This window comes from Ranitomeya imitator, chromosome 2 (genome assembly GCF_032444005.1).
Source record: "Ranitomeya imitator isolate aRanImi1 chromosome 2, aRanImi1.pri, whole genome shotgun sequence".
NCBI lineage: Eukaryota > Metazoa > Chordata > Amphibia > Anura > Dendrobatidae > Ranitomeya > Ranitomeya imitator.
In genome coordinates, this window is record NC_091283.1 from 646,885,193 (window position 1) to 646,907,234 (window position 22,042).

The 22,042-nt window shown below is 42.2% G+C and overlaps 1 protein-coding gene across 1 annotated transcript in view; it reads left to right on the plus strand.

Moving 5' to 3' along the window:
* The window catches only part of LOC138665410 (gastrula zinc finger protein XlCGF48.2-like), an 81,039-nt gene that overhangs the window by 39,196 nt on the left and 19,801 nt on the right, over nucleotides 1-22,042 (plus strand). The window contains exons 4-7 of the mRNA XM_069752862.1: nucleotides 2,980-3,094; nucleotides 13,822-13,902; nucleotides 14,100-14,200; nucleotides 16,452-16,545. Of these exons, the coding sequence (XP_069608963.1) occupies nucleotides 2,980-3,094; nucleotides 13,822-13,902; nucleotides 14,100-14,200; nucleotides 16,452-16,545 (391 nt within the window). The remainder of the gene's footprint in view (nucleotides 1-2,979; nucleotides 3,095-13,821; nucleotides 13,903-14,099; nucleotides 14,201-16,451; nucleotides 16,546-22,042) is intronic.

The following is a 22,042-nucleotide window of genomic DNA, read 5'->3' on the forward strand; positions in this document are numbered from 1 at the left end:
ACCCCGGCCTCCTGTCACTATATCCGTGGTCGTAACCATGGATACCTAAGGTCCCACAATGCCTGCATATGAGGAAAGAGACATAGAAAATCAGAAAAACTATACTGCATTTCTAATTGGTGGTATCTGCTAATATTATTATTATTATTATTATTACACCTGCTACATATTGGGATAGGATTTTGGAGATTTGAATACCCCTTTAATCTACTCACTGTGAACTAAGACTGTTTCCTGATTAACATTTACAGCTATTAATGTATTCCTGAAGTTGGTCTTTGCTTTTATCAGTTGAATCTTGGAAACCGCTGACATTGCTAAAGCAAGTAGAAAAAAAGTTAAGGGGAAGTCCTCCCAATTTGACCAGCCTTGTTCTTCAGATATTGATTCTAATGCTGGGATTTCCCTTGAACAAGTGACTGTTTCAGTGGATAACTCCTCCACTTCAATGGGAGCAATACTCCAGGATCCCGGATGCATTGCAAGGCTCCACACCAGACCTCTCTCTGCCTGTGGTGATGAAATCTTAACTCCTTACCTACCGCATTCTCCTCAAAGTTCCTCTTGCTCCTTTAGAAACAGTGGCCAAAGATTTGCCGAGATTCTGTCAGCCATCAATAACTGTCAAGCCATGTTGGTAACTAAAGTGGACGAACTCCGGCAGAACTTTATGATTGTGAAACATGACTTGCAGAACATTAGAGAGCACACATCGGAGGTGGAGAGCAGAATATCAGATGTAGAGAGAGGCCAATTGCATAATTAAAGGAATAAATAAATGCTTTTAGTAAAAGAGCTGATGATTTTGAAAATCGGCTCAGTAGAAATAACATTAGGATAGTGGGCCTGCTGGAGAAAACGTATGGGGCTGATGATGCATCCTTCATCGAAAACTGAAAGATGTGTTGGGTGCAGAAGTCCTCTCACCATTCTTTACCATCAAGCAAGCCCATAGAGTTCCCACACAACCAAGCCCTCCTTGTAGCACTCCTAGACCATTCCGACTATTGCCTTATCGGGACTGAGATGCCAACAAAGCTGTCTGCTTTCATGGTGACGTGCTGTACAACAACAGTAGGGTCTCCTTTTACGTGAATTTCTCAGTATGTCAGAAAAAAACATACTCAATTTGCTGAAATCTGTTCCAAGCTGCATGAGAAGGAGTATAAATACTATAAATAAGAGTAGTGGATGGAAAATCTACCCTATCTATCATGATGTTGGTTATAAGCCTAGGGGAATTTCTGATCCTTCCACATTAGTAGTTAAAGTGACTACAGGTCTCCTAAATGTATCTAAAATCTGGCGTATGCATCCTGCCTGGCTAGATTCCCTGGCGGTCTTATGAGTCCGTTCACTCTGCAAATGTTGATTTCTAGTCTCACAATACGGATCACCCAAACCCATTAGTCACATGGAATGTCTATACGGCAACAAGTAGGGGGATGTTTATTTCTGTTGCTGGGGAGTGACCCTTCTTAAAGATAGGGAAGATGTCTCTGACTAATGAGGTCGAAAGGGCTGAGTAGAGGGAATTACTTATTCTGACCAAGGAGCAAACACAAAAGAAAATGCTGGCGAAGGAAGATGCCATTTTTGAGGTAGAGGATAGTTATTGGATTGGTTGGCTCATTCTGAAGCCACCTCCTATATCCATTCTGTGTGTCAGGAATCCACAGTGCGAATTCCATACCGACCCACATCTGACTAATGAGATTTTTGGAGAATTTTTTATCAAGATTTGTAAACTTGTCTCCCAGATTGTAAACTCCTTTCTACCTGGTCTTCCCCTTTGATGCTTGTCTCATAAGCAATCAGAAGCACTAGATCCCCCGATTAGTGAAGTGATAGAGATGCTACTAAAGTACTACCTTCTGGGAAAACTTCTGGAACCAATGGTTTGGTAAGGGATTGGTACAAGACTAATTGTGATTTGGTTAAACATCCTTTGTTTGAGCCCTGAGAATTTTGAGATGGGAGCTTCCTGACTCAAAAGGGAGGTGCTGCCAGTGGTCTTACTGAAGCCAGGGAAGGGCCTCATGTCTCCTGATTCTTACCACACTATTTTGTTACTTAATATATTAAAACTCTAGCTAAAATTCTTGCTTTGAGATTGAGTCTGGTTCTGTCATCATTAATACATCCAGACCAAACTGGATTCATTCCAAGTAAAACCCCCAGCCCTTAACATTCAACCTTTATTCTTAAATATAGCAGCTGCCCGTGATGATCCCTCTCCCGGTTTTTTTAGACTATTTTTTAGATTTCTGTGCTAGAAAAATGATTATAATGGCATGGAAATCCATGGAAGTCCCCTGTAGGCTCCAATTGCTGCAATTACCGGTAGTCAAGAAATATTTTCCATTATATACAGTCCTCTATACTAATAGGAGATGTGCTTGTAAGTTTGGTAAGGTATAGGGATGGTGGTCAGCAATAGCAGCCTTCTGTATGTTCAGTGCTCTCATATGTCTGCATGAGCTGGTAATGAATGACATTTTGGGGGATGGGGCATGGAAATGGAGACCACTATGATTGTGTGTTGTGTATGAGGATGTATGTACAAAGTGTATGTATAGGTCTCTTTAGTTAATTATTATTTTCATTGTCTTTATAAAATGGAAAATTAAGCCTTTCAAAGAAACGAATGTGCTTGAACTTTTTTTGCAAACATGCCAATACTGGTTTATATCTGTAAAATCCTCAGAAAAGAATGCAAGTTTGGCATGAGTCTTCAGTTTGGGCTTCCGCGATGAGGGTTGGTATTGGATCCCATGTGGCTACGCTTGTTGCTCCCGATCCCCTTGTCTGAATATGCAAATACGTTTTGTCTATCTCTGCCCTTGGTTTATTGCTTTAAGATTACTGTCAACTGTTTTACTTATCATCTTTTCATTCACTCTTCTTGCCTCCATTTTTAAAATGTTCTCCTGCAATAGCCACCCTCCCATCCATCCTATAATATTTTGTGTCATCTAGGGCGAACACTTAGAGGAAGTTAAAGACGAACCCGTGACCAATACTGAAGAAGATGCTTGTGTATGGACTATACTGACGTGCAAGGAGGAAGACATCCCCATGAATATAAGTACTGGTAAGGTGCAATGCGATAGCTAGACAGTAGCATGCTTGACAAGTCCCTACAATTATGGGAGACGTTTAGGCTATGTTCTCGGAAAACGGAACAAAAATATAGAATTCTTTGGCAAAACGCACTTGTTTGCTTACTGACAGATGAAGGTAGGGGGCCTCCATTGCGGTGGCCATCTATTTTCCATTCCGTGTCAATTTTTACAACAGAAGAAAAAATGCAGCATGCAGACATTTTTTTTCTCTGTCCATTTTTGGAACAGACCAGCAGAACTCTCACATGGACATGTGAACAGAGTCTCAGGCTATGTTTCCACGGTCCGGAACGGCAGCGTTTTGGGCGCAGCAGACACCCACCCCGTCCAAAGCGCTGCCGGCATTTGTACGCACGGTGATTCCGCATATGTTTATCGAACACATGCGGAATCACCGCATCCTATATATAGGACGGTGCTATTTATCTTTCGGAGACTGAGTATCTCCACAAGATAAATATACATGCTGCGGTCTATAAAGACGTGCCGCATGTCCAGTTACACAGGTCTGCCACCTGTATCTTTGTACGCATAAAATCCCCTCCACTATGCTGTAACATCTGGACGCTGCGGATTGGATGCTGCATCCAGTCCGCAGCAAATATGCCATGTGGAAACATACCCGAATCTGCTTACCCTGTTTTTTTTGCTATTTGTGTTTTCTTGGAGAAAATAGATGGAGTTCATCATCAGAGTTTCTAAAACAGCATTTTGAGGAACGTGGGTTCCTACTTCTGTCCATACAGTGTTAGTTTATGTGCTAATATCAGCATTTCTGCTTCTCTTGGGATTACACACTATATATTTCTTCTCAGAATTCTCTCTTAAAGCACCAAGAAGGACCTGTCCGTCTTGGTGATCACACAAGCTCAGAAGCTGTGCGCATGCTGTCACATCGGACGCACAGCAGTGATTGACAGGCAGGTTCCTAATGTAACTACTGGAATCTGCCCGTTTAGCCCCCTAGATGCCACCGTCAATAGCAAACCACATCATCTAGTTGGTTAGATGAGGGGAGCTACCTGTCATTGCATCGCTGATGCATTGCTAAACATGGCCTCCATGTGTTTAGAGTGGGGCTAATGAGTGGCACCACCTTGTGGGCCGAATAAATGGAAAAAATATTGTATTTAAAAGCGTACGATACAAACCTAAATCCACAAAAGGCTCCATTTTACATCAAAACATTCTTATTTTTAAATTATGATAAATACAAAATTCATCTATTTGGTATCACTGCTTCAAATACAACCTGAATTATACAGCTCAAGCAATAGTTATCTTTCACTGTAAATAGTGTTAAAATAAAATTAAAAAAATACTAAAATTGCTGTTTTTTTGCATTCCACCACCCAAAACATCTAAATAAAAAAATCATCAAATAGACAAACCGTCATACAATCGAGTCAGCAAAAAAACAAAAAAAAAACGTTAAGGCTCTCAATATAAAAACAATATTTAGAGTTGAGAGTCCTCAGTGGTTGAGGACTCTCAACTCTAAATATTTTTAAAAACAAATAATTTTTCCTAAAAAGTGTTTTCAATGTGTAAAGCTAAATTCCCACAGTGAGGTTTTGGTGAGTTTTTCACGCTGCAGAATTTCTGCACCTATTATTTTAACTAGGTTACTTGTGGGTTTTTTATTGCTTTTTTGCATGTGTTTTCAGCTTGTTTTTGACACTGCGTCACTTTTTGTTGTGTCGGACCTTAACCCCTTAGTGACAGATCCAATTTGGTACTTAATGACCCAGCCAATTTTTACAATTCTGACCACTGTCCCTTTGAGGTTATAACTCTGGAACGCTTTAACGGATCCCGCTGATTCTGAGATTATTTTTTCGTGACATATTGTACTTCATGTTAGTGGTAACATTTCTTCAATATTACTTGCAATTATTTATGAAAAAAATGGAAATATGGCAAAAAATTTTCAAATTTTGCAATTTTCAAACTTTGAATTTGTATGCCCTTAAATCAGAGAGCTATGTCACACAAAATAGTTAATAAATAACATTTCCCACATGTCTACTTTACATCAGCACAATTTTGGAAACAAATTTTTTTTTTGTTAGGAAGTAACAAGGGTTAAAGGTTGACCAGCGATTTCTCATTTTTACAACAACATTTACAAAACCATTTTTTTAGGGACCATCTCACATTTAAAGTCACTTTGAGGGGTGTGCATGACAGAAAATACCCAAATTTGACACCATTCTAAAAACTACACCCCTCAAGGTGCTCAAAACCACATTCAAGAAGTTTATTAACCCTTTACGTGCTTCACAGGAACTGAAACAATGTGGAAGGAAAAAATGAACATTTAACTTTTTTTTTGCAAACATTTTACTTCAGAACCAATTTTTTTTATTTTCACAAAAAAAATAAAAAGAGAAAATGAACCACAAAATTTGTTGTACTATTTACCCCATATGTGGGGGTAAACCACTGTTTAGGCGCACGGCAGAGCTTGGAAGAGAAGGAGCGCCTTTTGACTTTTTCAATGCAGAATTGGCTGGAATTAAGATCAGACGCCATGTCGCGTTTGGAGAGCCCCTGATGTACCTAAACAGTAAAAAAAAAAAAAAACGCAACTGACACCATTTTGGAAATTAGACCCTTTAAGGAAACCTTTCTAGATGTGTGGTGAGCACTTTAAACCCCCAGGTGCTTCACAGAAGTTTATAACGTTGAGCTGTGAAAATAAAAATCACATTTTTTCTACAAAAATTATTTTTTCGCCCCAAAATTTTTATTTACACAAGGGTAACAGGAGAAATTAGACCACGAAAGTGGTTGAGCAATTTGTCCTGAGTACGCCGATACCTCAAATGCGGGGGTAAACCACAGTTTGGGCGCATGGCAGAGCTTGGAAGAGAAGGAGTTCCGTTTGACTTTTTCAATGCAGAATTGGCTGGAATTGAGATTGGACGCCATGTCGTGTTTGGAGAGCCCCTGATGTGCCTAAACAGTGGAACCCCCCCCCCCCACAAGTGACCCCATTATGGAAACTAGACCCATTATGGAACTTATCTAAATGTGTGGTGAGCACTTTGAACCAAGTGCTTCACAGAAATTTATAACGTAGAGCTGTGAAAATAAACAATCTTTTTTTTCCCTTAAAAATTATTTTTTAGCTCGCAATTTTTTATTTTCTCAGGGGTAACATGAGAAATTGGACCCCAAAAGTTGTTGACAAAAAGAGAAATGATCCAGCTGGAGGTGGAGGCAGTTCAGACTTTGTGAGCCTTTATTAGACAACTAAAGCGATAAAAAGTTCTTCAACAAGAAAAATCTTTACATAGCAAACACCAGGCACACCAGTGAGGAGGATCAACGCGTTTCAACTATGAAGTCTTACTCATGATCTAAGATTTTTCTTGTTGAAGAAATTTTTATCGCTTTAGTTGTCTAATAAAATCTCACAAAGTCTGAACTGCCTCCACCTCCAGCTGGATCATTTCTCTTTTTGTCTTCATTTGCTGTGGGCGCTCACCCCGAACCGTGCTGGGCGTTGGCAGGTCTGGGGATTTCGTCTAAGACCGGTAAGCTGACTACATTCCTTTTTTCTTTAGTTACCCAAAAGTTGTTGTCCAATTTGTCCTGAGTACGCTGATAACCCCATGTGTGGGGGGGACCACTGTTTGGGCACACATCGGGGCTCGGAAGGGAAGTAGTGACGTTTTAAAATGCAGACTTTGATGGAATGGTCTGCGGTCGTCATGTTGCAATTGCCGAGCCCCTGATATACCTAAACAGTAGAAACCCCCCACAAGTGACCCCATTTTGGAAACTAGACCTCCAAAGAGCTTATCTAGATGTGTGGTGAGCACTATAAACCCCCAACTGCTTCACAAAAGTTTATAATGTAGAGCCATGAAAATAAAAAATCATATTTTTCCACAAAAATGATCTTTTCACCCCCAAATTGTTACTTTCACAAGGGAAACAGGACAAATTGGACCCCCAACTTTATTGGGCAATTTATCCTGAGTACGCTGATAGCCCATATGTGGGGGGGACCACTGTTTGGGCACACGTCGGGGCTCGGAAGGGAAGGAGCGCCGTTTTGGAATGCAGACTTTGATAGAATGGTCTGCGGGCATCATGTTGCATTTGCAGAGACCCTGATGTACCTAAACAGTAGAAACCCCCTACAAGTGACCCCATTTTGGAAACTAGACCCCCAAGGAACTTATCTAGATCTGTGGTGAGTATTTTGAACGCCAAAGTGCTTTACAGAAGTTTGACGCAGAGCCGTGAAAATAAAAAATGATTTTTTTCCCACAAAAAATGATTTTTTAGCCCCCAATTTTTTTTATTTTCGCAAGGGTAACAGGAGAAACTGGACCCCAAAATTTGTTGTCCAGCTAGTACTTAGTACGCTGATTCCCCATATGTGGGGGTAAACCACTGTTTGGGCGCACAGCAGAGCTCAGAAGGGAGAGAGCACCATTTGACTTTTTGAGCGCAAAATTGGCTGTCTCGTTTGGAGACCCCATGATGTACCTAAACAGTTTAAACCCCCAATTCTAACTCCACCCCTAATCCCAACCAGATCCATAATTCTAATCACAACCCTAACCCCAAAACACCCGTAACCCTAATCCCAACCCTAACCCTAATCAAAACCCTAAACCCAACACACCCCTAATTCTAATCGCAACCCTAACCTCAAACCTAACCCTAATCCCAATACACCCCTAATCCCAACCCTAACCTTAACCCTAATCCCAAACATAACCCCAATCCCAAACGTAACCCTAATGCAAACCCTAATCCCAACCCTAATCCCAACTCTAACCCTAACTTTAGCATCAACCCTAGCCCCAACCCTAACTTTAGCCCTAACCCTAACTTTAGCCCCAATCCTAACCCTAACTTTAGCCCAATCCTAACCTTAGCCCTAACCCTAACTTTAGCCCCAACCATAGCCCTAACCCTAACTTTAGCCCCAACCCTAGCCCTAACCCTAATTGGAAAATGGAAATACATACTTTTTTTAATTTTATTATTTTTTCCTAACAAGGGGGAATGATAAGGGGGGGGGGGGTATAAACTACTTTTTTTATTTTGATCTCTGTGATAGGATCTCACACTGACCAAAATAAAACAAGAGGAAGAATCTTCCTCTGCCGGTCGTCAGATCACAGCGGGCGCACTGTGCATGCGCCCGCCATTTTCTTCCCGGAAGAAGATGCCGTCGGCCAGAAGAAGAAGCAGTTTTTTTTTTCGGTCGCCGGTAAACGGTTATTTATCAGCGATCACAAAACAGGGGTCGGTAAAAACCAACCCCGATCATGTTCTTTGGGGTCTCGGCTACCCTCGGCAGCCGAGACCCCAAAGATCTTCCGGGTGCCAGCCGGTGGGCGCACTGCGCATGCGCCCGCCATTTTTTTGCCGGAAGAAGATGTAGGTGCCCATCGGGAGCCACGAGGAGCACCGGGGGAGACGGGTGAGTATCGGGGGGCAATGGGGACCCCATTTCACTGTCCACTGATATGCGATCACATCGGAGGACAGAGAAATTAAATGGCAAATCGCCCTTTTTTTTTTTTTGCGACCGCCGGTAAACCTTTAACCCCTTCCCGACCTTTGACGCCACGTAGGCGTCATGAAAGCCGGTGCCAATCCGACCCATGACGCCTATGTGGCGTCATGGAAAGATCGCGTCCCTGCAGATCGGGTGAAAGAGTTAACTCCAATTACACCCGATCTGCAGGGACAGGGGGAGTGGTAGTACAGCCCAGGGGTGGTGGCTTCACCCCCCCGTGGCTACGATCGCTCTGATTGGCAGTTTCACTTTCAACAGCCAATCAGAGCGATTTGTAATATTTCACCTATTAAAACTGGTGAAATATTACAATCCAGCCATGGCCGATGCTGCAATATCATCGGCCATGGCTGGAAACACTGATGTGCCCCCACCCCACAAATCGCCCCCCCCAGTCCTCCGATCAGTCTTATGCACCGCTCCACCCGTGCTCCAATCACCCCCCCGTGCTCAGATCCAACCCCCCTGCACTCCGATCCACCCCACCCCCCATGCTCCGATCCACCCCCCCCGCTCCGATCCACACCCCATGCTCCGATCCCCCCCCCCCGTGCTCCCCCCCACCCCATCATACTTACCGATCCTCCCGGGGTCCGTCCGTCTTCTCCATGGGCGCCGCCATCTTCCAAAATGGCGGGCGCATGCGCAGTGCGCCCGCCGAATCTGCCGGCCGGCAGATTCGTTCCAAAGTGCATTTTGACCACTGTGATATAACCTATCACAGTGGTCAAAATAAAAAAAATAGTAAATGCCCCCCCCCCCCCTTTGTCACCCCCATAGGTAGGGACAATAATAAAATGAAGAATTTTTTTTTTCCACTAAGGTTAGAATAGGGTTAGGGTTTCGATATGTGCACACGTATTCTGGTCCTCTGCGGATTTTTCCGCTGCGGATTTATGGCGAATTTACCGCGGTTTTTCTGCGCATTTCACTGCAGTTTTACAACTGCGATTTTCTATTGGTGCAGTTGTAAAACCGCTGCGGAGTCCGCAGAAAGAAGTGACATGCTGCGGAATGTAAACCGCTGCGTTTCCGTGCAGTTTTTCTGCAGCATGTGTACAGCGATTTTTGTTTCCCATAGGTTTACATTGAACTGTAAACTCATGGGAAACTGCTGCGGATCCGCAGCGTGTGCACATACCTTTAGAATTAGGCTATGTGCACACGGTGCGGATTTGGCTGCGGATCCGCAGCGGATTGGCTGCAGTGTTCCATCAGGTTTACAGTACCATGTAAACCTATGGAAAACCAAATCCGCTGTGCCCATGGTGCGTAAAATACCACGCGGAAACGCTGCGTTGTATTTTCCGCAGCATGTCAATTCTTTGTGCGGATTCCGCAGCGTTTTACACCTGTTCCTCAATAGGAATCCACAGGTGAAATCCGCACAAAAAACACTGGAAATCCGCGGTAAATCCGCAGGTAAAACGCAGCGCCTTTTACCCACGGATTTTTCAAAAATGATGCTGAAAAATCTCACACGAATCCGCAACGTGGGCACATAGCCTTAGGGTTAGGGTTGGAATTAGGGTTGTGGTTAGGATTGTGATTAGGGTTATGGCTACAGTTGGGATTAGGGTTAGGGGTGTGGGGGGGATAGTGTTGGAGGTAGAATTGAGGGGTTTCCACTCTTACGGCACATCAGGGGTCTCCAAACGCAACATGGCACCACCATTGATTCCAGCCAATCTTGTATTCAAAAAGTCAAATGATGCTCCCTCACTTCCGAGCCCCGACGTGCGCCCAAACAGTGGTTTACCCCCACATATGGGGTACCAGCATACTCAGGACAAACTGCGCAACAATTATTGGGGTCCAATTTCTCCTGTTACCCTTGTGAATATAAAAAATGCTTGCTAAAACATCATTTTTGAGGAAAGAAAAATTATTTTTTATTTTCACGGCTCTGCGTTGTAAACGTCTGTGAAGCACTTGGGGGTTCAAAGTGCTCACCACATATCTAGATAAGTTCCTTGGGGGGTCTAGTTTCTAAAATGGGGTCACTTGTGGGGGGTTTCTACTGTTTAGGCACACCAGGGGCTCTGCAAACGCAACGTGACGCCCACAGACCATTCCATCAAAGTCTGCATTTCAAAAGTCACTACTTCACTTCCGAGCCCCGGCATGTGCCCAAACAGTGGTTTACCCCCACGTATGGGGTATCAGCGTACTCAGGAGAAACTGGACAACAACTTTTGGGGTCAAATTTCTCCTGTTACCCTTGGGAATATAAAAAATTGCAGGCTAAAAGATCATTTTTGAGAAAATAATTTTTTTTTTATTTTCATGGCTCTGCGTTATAAACTTCTGTGAAGCACTTGGGGGTTCAAAGTCCTCACCACACATCTAGATTAGTTCCTTTGGGGGTCTAGTTTCCAAAATGGGGTCATTTGTGGGGGATCTCCAATGTTTAGGCACACAGGGGCTCTCCAAACGTGACATGGTGTCCGCTAATGATTGGAGCTAATTTTCCATTTATAAAGCCAAATGGCGTGCCTTCCCTTCCGAGCCCTGCCGTGCGCCCAAACAGTGGTTTACCTCCACATATGGGGTATCAGCGTACTCAGGACAAACTGGACAACAACATTTGGGGTCCAATTTCTCCTATTACCCTTGGCAAAATAGGAAAATCCAGGCTAAAAAATAATTTTTGAGGAAAGAAAAATAATTTTTTATTTTCATGGCTCTGCGTTATAAACTTCTGTGAAGCACCTGGGGGTTTAAAGTGCTCAACATGCATCTAGATAAGTTCCTTGGGGGGTCTAGTTTCCAAAATGGGGTCACTTGTGTGGGAGCTCCAATGTTTAGGCACACAGGGGCTCTCCAAACGCGACATGGTGTCCGCTAACGATGGAGATAATTTTTCATTCAAAAAGTCAAATGGCGCTCCTTCCCTTCCGAGCCTTACCATGTGCCCAAACAGTGGTTTACCCCCACATGTGAGGTATCGGTGTACTCAGGAGAAATTGCCCAACAAATTTTAGGATCCATTTTATCCTGTTGCCCATGTGAAAATGAAAAAATTGAGGCTAAAAGAATTTTTTCGTGAAAAAAAAAAAGTACTTTTTCATTTTTACGGATCAATTTGTGAAGCACCTGGGGGTTCAAAGTGCTCACTATGCATCTAGATAAGTTCCTTGGGGCGTCTAGTTTCCAAAATGGGGTCACTTGTGGGGGAGCTCCAATTTTTAGGCACACGGGGGCTCTCCAAACGTGACATGGTGTCCGCTAAAGAGTGGAGCCAATTTTTCATTCAAAAAGTCAAATGGCGCTCCTTCCCTTCCAAGCCCTGTCGTGCGCCCAAACAGTGGTTTACCCCCACATATGAGGTATCAGCGTACTCAGGACAAATTGGACAACAACTTTCATGGTTCAGTTTCTCCTTTTACCATTGGGAAATAAAAAAAATTGTTGCTAAAAGATCATTTTTGTGACTAAAAAGTTAAATGTTCATTTTTTCCTTCCATATTGCTTCTGCTGCTGTGAAGCACCTGAAGGGTTAATAAACTTCTTGAATGTGGTTTTGTGCACCTTGAGGGGTGCAGTTTTTAGAATGGTGTCACTTTTGGGTATTTTCAGCCATATAGACCCTTCAAACTGACTTCAAATGTGAGGTGGTCCCTAAAAAAAATGGTTTTGTAAATTTCGTTGTAAAAATGAGAAATCGCTGGTCAAATTTTAACCCTTATAACTTCCTAGCAAAAAAAAATTTTGTTTCCAAAATTGTGTTGATGTAAAGTATACATGTGGGAAATGTTATTTATTAACTATTTTGTGTCACATAACTCTCTGGTTTAACAGAATAAAAATTCAAAATGTGAAAATTGTGAAATTTTCAAAATTTTCGCCAAATTTCCGTTTTTATTACAAATAAACGCAGAATTTATTGACCTAAATTTACCACTAACATGAAGCCCAATATGTCACGAAAAAACAATCTCAGAACCGCTAGGATCCGTTGAAGCGTTCCTGAGTTATTACCTCATAAAGGGACACTGGTCAGAATTGCAAAAAACGGCCAGGTCATTAAGGTCAAAATAGGCTTGGTCATGAAGGGGTTAATTACTGGCGATCGCAACCCGGGGTTCGGTAAAAACCGACCCAAATCATGTTCTCTGGTGTCTCGGCTACGCCCGGCAACCGAGACCCCAGAGAAAATCCGACTCTGGGGGGCGCTATACACTTTTTCCACAGCACCGTTAATTAACGGGGCTGTGGCTTAAGTACCTTTAACTGCCGCCATTAAAAGGCGTATCGGCGGTCGTTAAGGGGTTAAATAAAGCTGCTTTGTTTTGATAACTCCTGGTATTTAGTATTTAACTTCAAAACCTTTATTGATATATTGGATGCAGAATACATGCGCTTATGATTGGGTTTCTGCAGTGGAAATGCACAAAAAACACTTGTAGAGTTTTTTCTGCAGATTTTCTGCACCTAATGCTAGTGTATGGGGAAAATCCGCACAAAAAACTCAGCGTATCCTCAAGAGAAATTGACATGTTACGGATTTTAAACATGCACCCAGGTGAGGTTACGCTGAGTTAAAAATGAGCACGGTGGGCATGAGATTTCTATAAATCCCATCCACTTTGCTGAAACTGTAAGACGCTGCATTTCTGACACAGCAAAAATACGGAGCATCAAAAACACATGAAAAGCTCACGTGGGAACATAGCCTAAAAGTAAGAAAAAGATAGCAGGTTATTACTACCTTAATCTTACTGACCAGCTGAATAAAGTTAACATATTAACTATGCCACTCGGTAAATGCTTTAAAAAACATCCGTGAGTTTTGGGTCTCCTAGCCCATACTCGACAGCCTCATGCCAGTTCGTGCATTGCAGTCTGTACTCAGACTGCAAAATACAGATGTGGGAAAAAGGCCTCATACTGCCTGGTAGCCTATAAGATCCTACCTCCAGCAGGGCCATTGTTAGGCTTCCGGTTGTCACCCTGCAATTTTTTATATTGAACTGACTGGGGACAGAGGGAGCCAGGGACAGGACGCCTGTTAATAGACTAATGAGAACTGACACGTTCCATTAGTACCTGAAACAGCATGAAAGTGACAGACAAACGGTTCAAGATAATGTTTCTTTTAAGATGGACAACCCCTTTACGTGGCTGTTTCCATATTTTATACAGATCAGTCCTGTCAAGACTGCCCACAAGAAAATGTCACTGGAATTCAGTGTGGGGAGGAAATTGCTACAAGCATAAGTTCAGGTAATCAAAGCGATTCCTTCAAAATCAGCCTACAGTAGTTACATTTGTTGTAGTTAAAGGTCCACCACCCTCAATAAAGGCACCCCGATGAGTGGTGTAGGCTGGAGAGGATGTATCAGACATTTCTAGACACCTGGTCCATCATGTTATAGTCCCTGTAGTACTCGTAAAACATCTCTTTCCATTTTCCTATTCAGGTGAATCAAAAGTCAGTCATATGCTTCAAAGACCGGTGGATGCAGCAGACAACATTGCTGATTTCCCAGATGGACGCAGAATGGATTCCTTTGAGACAATGGTACATGATGATTTTATTGTTTGTGTAAAGCAAGATAAAACAGGTTTTGACTGACATGTATAAATGAGTGCGATGGTTAAAAAATGGCTGCTCTCCTGAGATGGGATCTCGTAACTGCTTTCAGATCCCCCAACCTCTTTAAAAAGCAGGCTGGTCTACATATGAGTCTACAAGGACGTTCTGCAGGAGTGGGGAGCCAGCTGTCAGACACAGCTGAATAGGGAAGGCAGAAATGGTTTATTACCACGTCTGCTTACTGACCAGGGTGTACACAGTGCTGAACAAGCTGATAGATGATCAACAGGAGAGGGAAGCTCTGAGTGCGGGGAGGGAGCAAAAGCTGTTTGGTCTCAGAAGACAGAAAAACAAGTATTTGAAGCAAAAAAGTATTTTAATGTTCAAGTGCTTTCAACAGTATTTTATGACTTTATGGAAGAATGGAATGTGAACTAATATTAATGGGAGTCTGTCATGTCCCAAAACTGATATGAAACTATTTAACCTCTATAAAACTCATACTTGCACTGTAGATGTTTGTAAATGTGTTGTATAGAAAAACAGTTTTACTACATGTGTAAATGAAGGTGCTTAGGTACACCCTTGGTGTGGTGAAGAGTTTGGTTCGTTCGCTGCACAGAGGAGTCTACAGCTGCTATACAGAAGAGGAAGATTAGCGTGCACTGCACACACTAACATGGTGCACATTCTCATCCCTCTCATGTCATCATCAGCCTCCACTGCTTTATGATCCTGTGTGCAGTGAGCGGCCACTATACACAGGGGAGTGGGATGAGAACTCTGCCCTTGCACACAATGACACTGTGTATGCAGGTGATCGGCCGCTCCAGCGCCTATTTATGTAGGGCTGGGGAGTTAGATCAGGCAGCGTTCAAGAGCTTGTGCTGCCAATGTCCATGATTTTAGGGGAGGAGTAGTGTAATCAAGAGGGTGGAACATTGCACCGAAGTCCACTTACATATGTTTTAAACTTTTATAAAATGCAATTACTACTATCTACATTACCAGTATATTTTTTTATAGGAACTAAATCCCCTATGTGAAGATATAAATAGTTACATTTCAGTTTTGGGTATGACAGGATTGCTTTAAAAATTAATAAAGAAAAAAAAGTTATATATAAAAATATAAAGTCCAAAACTTGTTCTTAAGGCTACTTTCACACATCAGGGTTTTTTGCATCAGGCACAATCCGGCGAATGTTGGAAAAACCGGATCCGGCGCAGATTGTGAAAAACTGATGCGACGGATCCGTTTTTTTTTTCAACGAATACGGCTAGCATATCTAGATTATTGGATGAAAAAAAATTTGGAGCATGCTCAGTTTAAAAAAACGGAATCCGGCGCCGGAATCCATCATTTTCCGGATATGGCACTTTCCGGCGCCCATAGGCTTCCATTCTAGCAAACAGCCGGAAGCCCCAGATCCGGCGCTTACAGCTTTTTTGTCGGAGACAAAAAAACGTTGCTATGGACGTGTTTTCCATAAACTGGAAACAGCAGATTTGCTGGATCCCGCGAAAACCGGATGAAACGCAATGTCATCCGGCGCAATCCAGCACTAATACAAGTCTATGGGGAAAAAAACTGATCCGGCGGCAACATTCGCCTGATCCGTTTTTTTGAAATTTAGCCAGATTTAGCCTGACAGCGAAAACCTGATGTGTGAAAGTAGCCTAACCCTATGTGCAAGTGAGGGGACTGCGGTACACCCTTGGTGTGCCAGCCAAGAACTCAGTTCACTTTTCTGCTCCCTTAGTTGCAATACTCCTCCCTCTCCTTATGGTAACTCCCCAGCCCTTCACGTACGGACACTGGAGCAGCCGAGCCCCTGCATACAGTGTCAATGTGCAGGAGCTAAATTTTTATTCCCCTCTTCTGTGTATAGCGGCTGCCTGCCGCATTCAGGATTACAAAATGGCATCGGCCGATGTTAAAAGGAGAGGAAGATGAGAATATGCACAATGTCAGTGTGTGCTCTCTCATCTCCTCTGCTGTATAGCAACTGTGTTCTCCTTTGTGCAGCAAATGGCCGCTATACACAGGAAAAGGAGATGAGAGCATGTATACGCTCACATACACCATTGCCGTGAAGAAGTTTTTTGTCCGGAGTAAAAATAAATTTTTTTTAGACTAATTAAGAACAAAGTATTTATTAATTTCCTTTATTTCTACATTTATTATATAGTACCACTCTTTAATGTACTGATTGCATTTTTTCTGTATAATCTAGAATGCCAGTCTGAATATTGTAGTAATTGATGGTGGTGAAGGCGAACAGCAGTTTAAAGAAGAGGAGGATGAAATTCCTATGGGTGCTAGATCAGGTGAGGCATTCAATAGAGCTGGTTTTGAATGTATAAATCCATACTTATTTAACCCCTTCATGACATTTAACTTCATAGTTGGGAAGGAGTACAGGTTAGTCTTGGTGATCATGCAGGCACGACTTAACTGACAGCCCGTTCTCTTGCAGCAACAGCAAGGGTTGGTGCCAGCACCATTCCTGGCTGTTTAACCCTCCAGATGCACGTGGTCAGTAGTGACCGTGGATCTAGATGGTTGTGAGAGAGATAAGGCTTCCTCTCTCACCCGATTGCCCCCTCCTTGTCCCTCCATTAAGTGATTGTGGGGTGCTTTGACAAGGGTCAGGATAAGCAATGCCCTCTGGGTCTGCCAGTTTCGGTGGCCATGAGTAGGGTCTAACATGCTTTATGTCATTATGAAACTGACAAGTATAAAGCACTGCAATGCATAAGTATTGCAGTGTATTAAACCAGAAATCAAAGTGTTAAGTGTCCAAGTCAAAAACTAAATAAAAATCCTAAAAAATTTGTTAAAAAATAAACATGAAAAATCCTGAAAAAATTATTTGGCATTCAAAATGCGTTTTTCATACAGAAGCAATACAACCAAAATTACCCAATTATATAAAACTGTCACATTATCTTTTTTTATGGTGTTCCCAATATGGATTAAATGAACATGGGAAAAAAAAACGGTTTTTTTTTTAAATTATATTGAGACAAAAAAAAATAGAATGAAAAGCGATCAAAACGGCATCACTGAAAACAGCATCTTGTCCCACAAAAAAGAAACTCTCATAACAGCTTTGTCAGCAAAAAAATAAAACTGTTATAGTTCTCAGAATATGGAGGGGCAAAACTAGATTAGTAAAAAGTCGTTTTTAATGTGCAAAAGTATCAAAGTATGAACAAAAGATATAAATCTGGTACCACTGTAATCGCAGTGACCAGAAGAATAAATCTGTCTTATCACCTATATCTCACGGTGAATTGCATAAAAATAATAAAAATAGTTCCAGAATTGAAGCCGTCATACAGCACTGCCAGCAGAAAAAATAATAGGTATAGCTCTGAAAAAGTGGCAGTGAATTTTTTGTTATGTAAAAGTACCAAGCATTAAAAAAAATCTATATAAATCTGGTATCCCTGTAATTCTATTAAACTGAAGAACACATTTGTTTTTTTACTTTTAGCAAACAGTGAACAATGTAAGAGCAATTCTTAAACTGCTGTTTCTTTGTTCATTCTGCCTCCCAAAAATCAATATAAGGCTCGGCTCACATTTATCCTGTGCTTGACGCTGAGCGCTTACACCGAGGTTTCAAACTAAATGCACAAAAAATGTTGCCGAATCCAAAGGAACTATTCACTGTAATTGAGACAGATGTAGTCACTTTGAACTCTGCCTCAACTCTTTTCTAGCATTCTCTGTCTTTTTATTGGTTTTTGATCATGCCTTAAAAGTGGGGATACAGGTGGGACAGAGGTCACATGGAGTGTAAAGTGATTCCATCTGCCTCATAATTAATGTTTCTGTAAAGCTGCTCTGTCTGAATCATGTTTTTCAAGGATTTAGACAAAAACCCTGGCGAGAAAAGTTATAAAAATGTGACATTGTCCCCCGTGACCCCCAAAAAAGTCCAACAAAATCCTTGCTCCCAAAGCAAAATGCCCCTGCCAAGACCCCCCACCCCCCACAAACATTCTGAGTCAGTGTGCCCAAACCACTGTTGATGTCCTCAAGTTTGGTATTTTGCTGTATCAGGAAGAACTTGCTTAATAAAATAGGGGGTGCATGTCTCCAGAAGCACAAGCTGGGCACAAAGTTTCTTGCTGGGCAGAACAATATTTGCAGTTTTCTCTTTGCAACCCCAACTGGATGCTTAGTTATGGAGAACACCTGTGGCTAAATATGGTCACTACACCTGTAGATGAATTCCAAGAGAGGTGTAACTTCCAAAATGGGGTCTCTTTTGTTTTTTTCTATTCTGGCAGCGTAGGAGTCCTGCAAATTACACCCACATTTCCAGGAGAAATTTTGAACCACAAAAGTCAAATGGTCTTGCTTTCCTTCCGAGCTCTGCTGTGTGCAGTAGTTTCCCACCGTATATAGGGTATTGTATAGCAAATTGCTTTCCAAATTGAGAGAAAATTTGGAGTAATTACATAAAAAATGTTTAGGTCCATTTTCTATTATTACACCTTAATGAGAAATCTGGCACTAAAATAACATTTTAGTGCAATAAACATAATTTTTCATTTTCATGTCCCAATGGTACAAAATTCTATGAAGCACCTGTGGGTTCAAAATTCTCCTTACATCCCTAGATGAATTCCTTGCAGGGTGATCTTATGTTTTGGCACATCAGGGGCTCTGTAAATAGAACATCCCATCCACAATCCATTTCAGCCAAATTTGTGCTCCAAAAGTGGGTGGTTCTCCATCCATGCCAAGTATTGGCAAGCTTGGGAGAAATTGCATAACAAATACCTTCAATCATTCTTGGATATGTTTTTTATCAAAAGAATGAGGGGAAATAGTATTTAAAAGAATAAAAAATTTTAAAAAATACTTTTTGCAGCCGTTTTACTAGTCCAGTTTGACAACCACACACTCCACAACTATACTGTAAGCTGTTGCCACATTTGCATGCAGTGTACCTACCCCCTGGCATTTGTGGTTATGTTGTTCTTTTTGGGCAGGAGGAATTAATCTGCTTAACCAAAAATCTGGGGAAATGGCTGCGGAAAAGATAAAAGGGCTATGGGGTGTTGGGTACAAGGTGGTACTGATCACCTGATGTGGTTGCGTAAGACTCATCACTTTGAGCGTTTGAGGCAAGGATTCTAGCTGCTGCACAGCTCAGTTGATCCAAAGTGTTGTTGAAAGTTTTGGGGTTAGCGGGTAACCTGCGCTGCCGGCATAGTATCAATAACAGAGTCAAATTCAATGGAGGGTACAATGCAGTTTAATCTCGAGGCTTTTTTGAAGTATTCTTAGTTCTTCTTCAGGAGAACATTGGAAAGGTTATGAAGCTACTTTATTCCTGAATAAATTGTATTCCTCCCGGCAGCCTCCAGCTTTCAGTCATGGAGGCGCGGCTTCAGCTACCACTCAGTACATAGTGAACAGTGGCTGTAACCACAGAGTGCCAAGTATTTGTACGTCGCAGCTGATGGATTTGGTTATCCTACTTGTGCACAACCAGAATTCCAGAAGTGCCATGTTTTCCTAATTACTTCAATACCGTACATTTGCACTCTGGGTAATGTCTTCTTCTACCTTCTCATACATTGTTGAACAGGCCACCAATATCATCTCACAATCTAATCTCTCGACCGATTTCCTGTGATTTTACCCAAATGAAGCACGGGGGCTTGAATTAGAAAGAGAATCCAGGCATCTAGTTAACGTGGAACTTCATTGCGCCACACTCACAGAATACCTTAAGGTCCAACGCATCCGCAGGGGCCTCAGGGTCCCACTACAACCTACTATCTTCAACGACCAACCGGAATTTTGCTAAAAATTTGAACACATTCTCAATAAGTGTTCATTTGATTTGATGACACTAACTCTGGAGCATCGCCAGAAGTTGATTATTGCCACCGAAGGACGAGTTAATAACATCAAGACTCAACTTGACTCTTCCAGGACACCAGACGAGCTGACTTCCTTGAAAAATAGGATTAAGAACAACATTGATCAACATCGTAAGGACACAGAGGACAAGAAAAGAATTATGTTCCAGCGAGACGTCGACGATTATCTCCTTGATCGTGTCTACAAATGGCGAGACAACTGCGGCTATCAGTGGGATTCCTTCCGGCAACCGCGTTCATCCATGGATTACGCAGCGTCCGGTTCAGTGAAAACACCACGTCATCGTCTCTTTTTTTTTTTTTGGTCTGCGCAGGAAAACTTTACACCGAAAAAGACAAGGAGGTCAGTACCACAGGAGTACAAGAGTCGATGAGCGTCACACACTCCCAGGTTTTCCATCATCCATCGTAGTTAATATTTCCTCAAAATTCCTGAGTATAGCCCAGATTGACTTACTTGAATGTGGCCTCTCTTTCTGCCCCTCTGTTCCATATGGCTAGTTTAGACTAGACATGGATTTACAGCGTTTTTTAGATTTAGTTTTTAGATTAGTTTAGATTTAGATTTTTAGTTTAGATTTAGTTTTTTGCACCTTAAGACTTTTTTTTGCAGGATCTCCGCCAATCTTTCCAACTAATGTGACAACATCACCATGCATAACTGCTAGAGAATTAGGTCTAAGAGGTACTAGTAGTTTCCGTCCTCCTCGGAGCAGTGCAGTGCTAGAACCATTGATTGATTGTGTCAACAGTGACTACCATTCCTTAAGAGCTGACTCTGAACAGGGACTACTACGTTTTCAAAATAACCTATCATCATTGGATAGACAGGCATTAAGATCTCTGCTCGACTAAAGGGACATTATAGTAAAACCAGCAGGTAAGGGCTGTGCCATTGTGGTTATGGATAAAACGGATTATATAGCAGAAGTATACAGAAACTGGGGGACACTACGGTATACAAGAAACTCACATATGATCCCACATTTGCACTAGCCAAAAAAATTCACGACACACTCATGTGACATCTATCGGAAGGGGTTATAAATCAAAAGACCTTTGACTACCTATATAGTAAAAATCCAAGAATACCAGTGTTATACATCCTGCCTAAATCCATAAATGTTTACACAATCCACCAGGTCGCCCGATAGTTGCCTCCACCAATTCACTGCTCTCTCTCTGTTGTCCATTTTCCTAGAGAAACTCATTAATCCTCTCATTAAGAAAACTCAGTCCTGTCTATTGGATACAGGATCCTTCATGAGTGCCAAGTATTTCTACATCGTAACCACACCATGGCACTGACTGACAGCTGGTTGTACAGTGCATCAGTGCTGAGCTGGCTGTCAGTCAGTGCCGAGGTGTCGTCACAGCCACTGCTCACTATGTACTGAGCAGTGACTGAAGCGCGCCGGCCACACCTCTATAATTGAAAGTCGGAAGCTTCCTGGAGGCATCAAGTTAATTTCCTCTCGTTAGCTGGACTTTCAGTGCAGCAGCCGCATGGCTTTCAAACGCTATTACACTGCAGATTAACCCCATAACTGCAGGTAATAGCATTTGGGAACAGGACAGGTTCCCTTTAAGGTTAACTGTAAAGAAGAATAGTGTTGGTTCTGGTATTTTATTAAAAATATGTGTATAAATGTATATAGAGTGTTGTAAAGACCCATAATAACAATCCTCTACTGAGTAGCACTTCGTATTAGTAACTTTTTTACATGTAGCAGTGCCCAATACTAAGGCTAGGGTCACATTGCGTTAGTGCAATCCGTTTAGCGCTAGCGGATTGCGCTAACGCAATGTTTTCTATGGGGCTGCGGTCGGGGTCGCGGTAACGTCCCCGCTCTCGCAGATCCCCGATCTGCGAGAGCGGGGAACGGACTGCGGGCGCGCCTCGGACGCTGCAAGC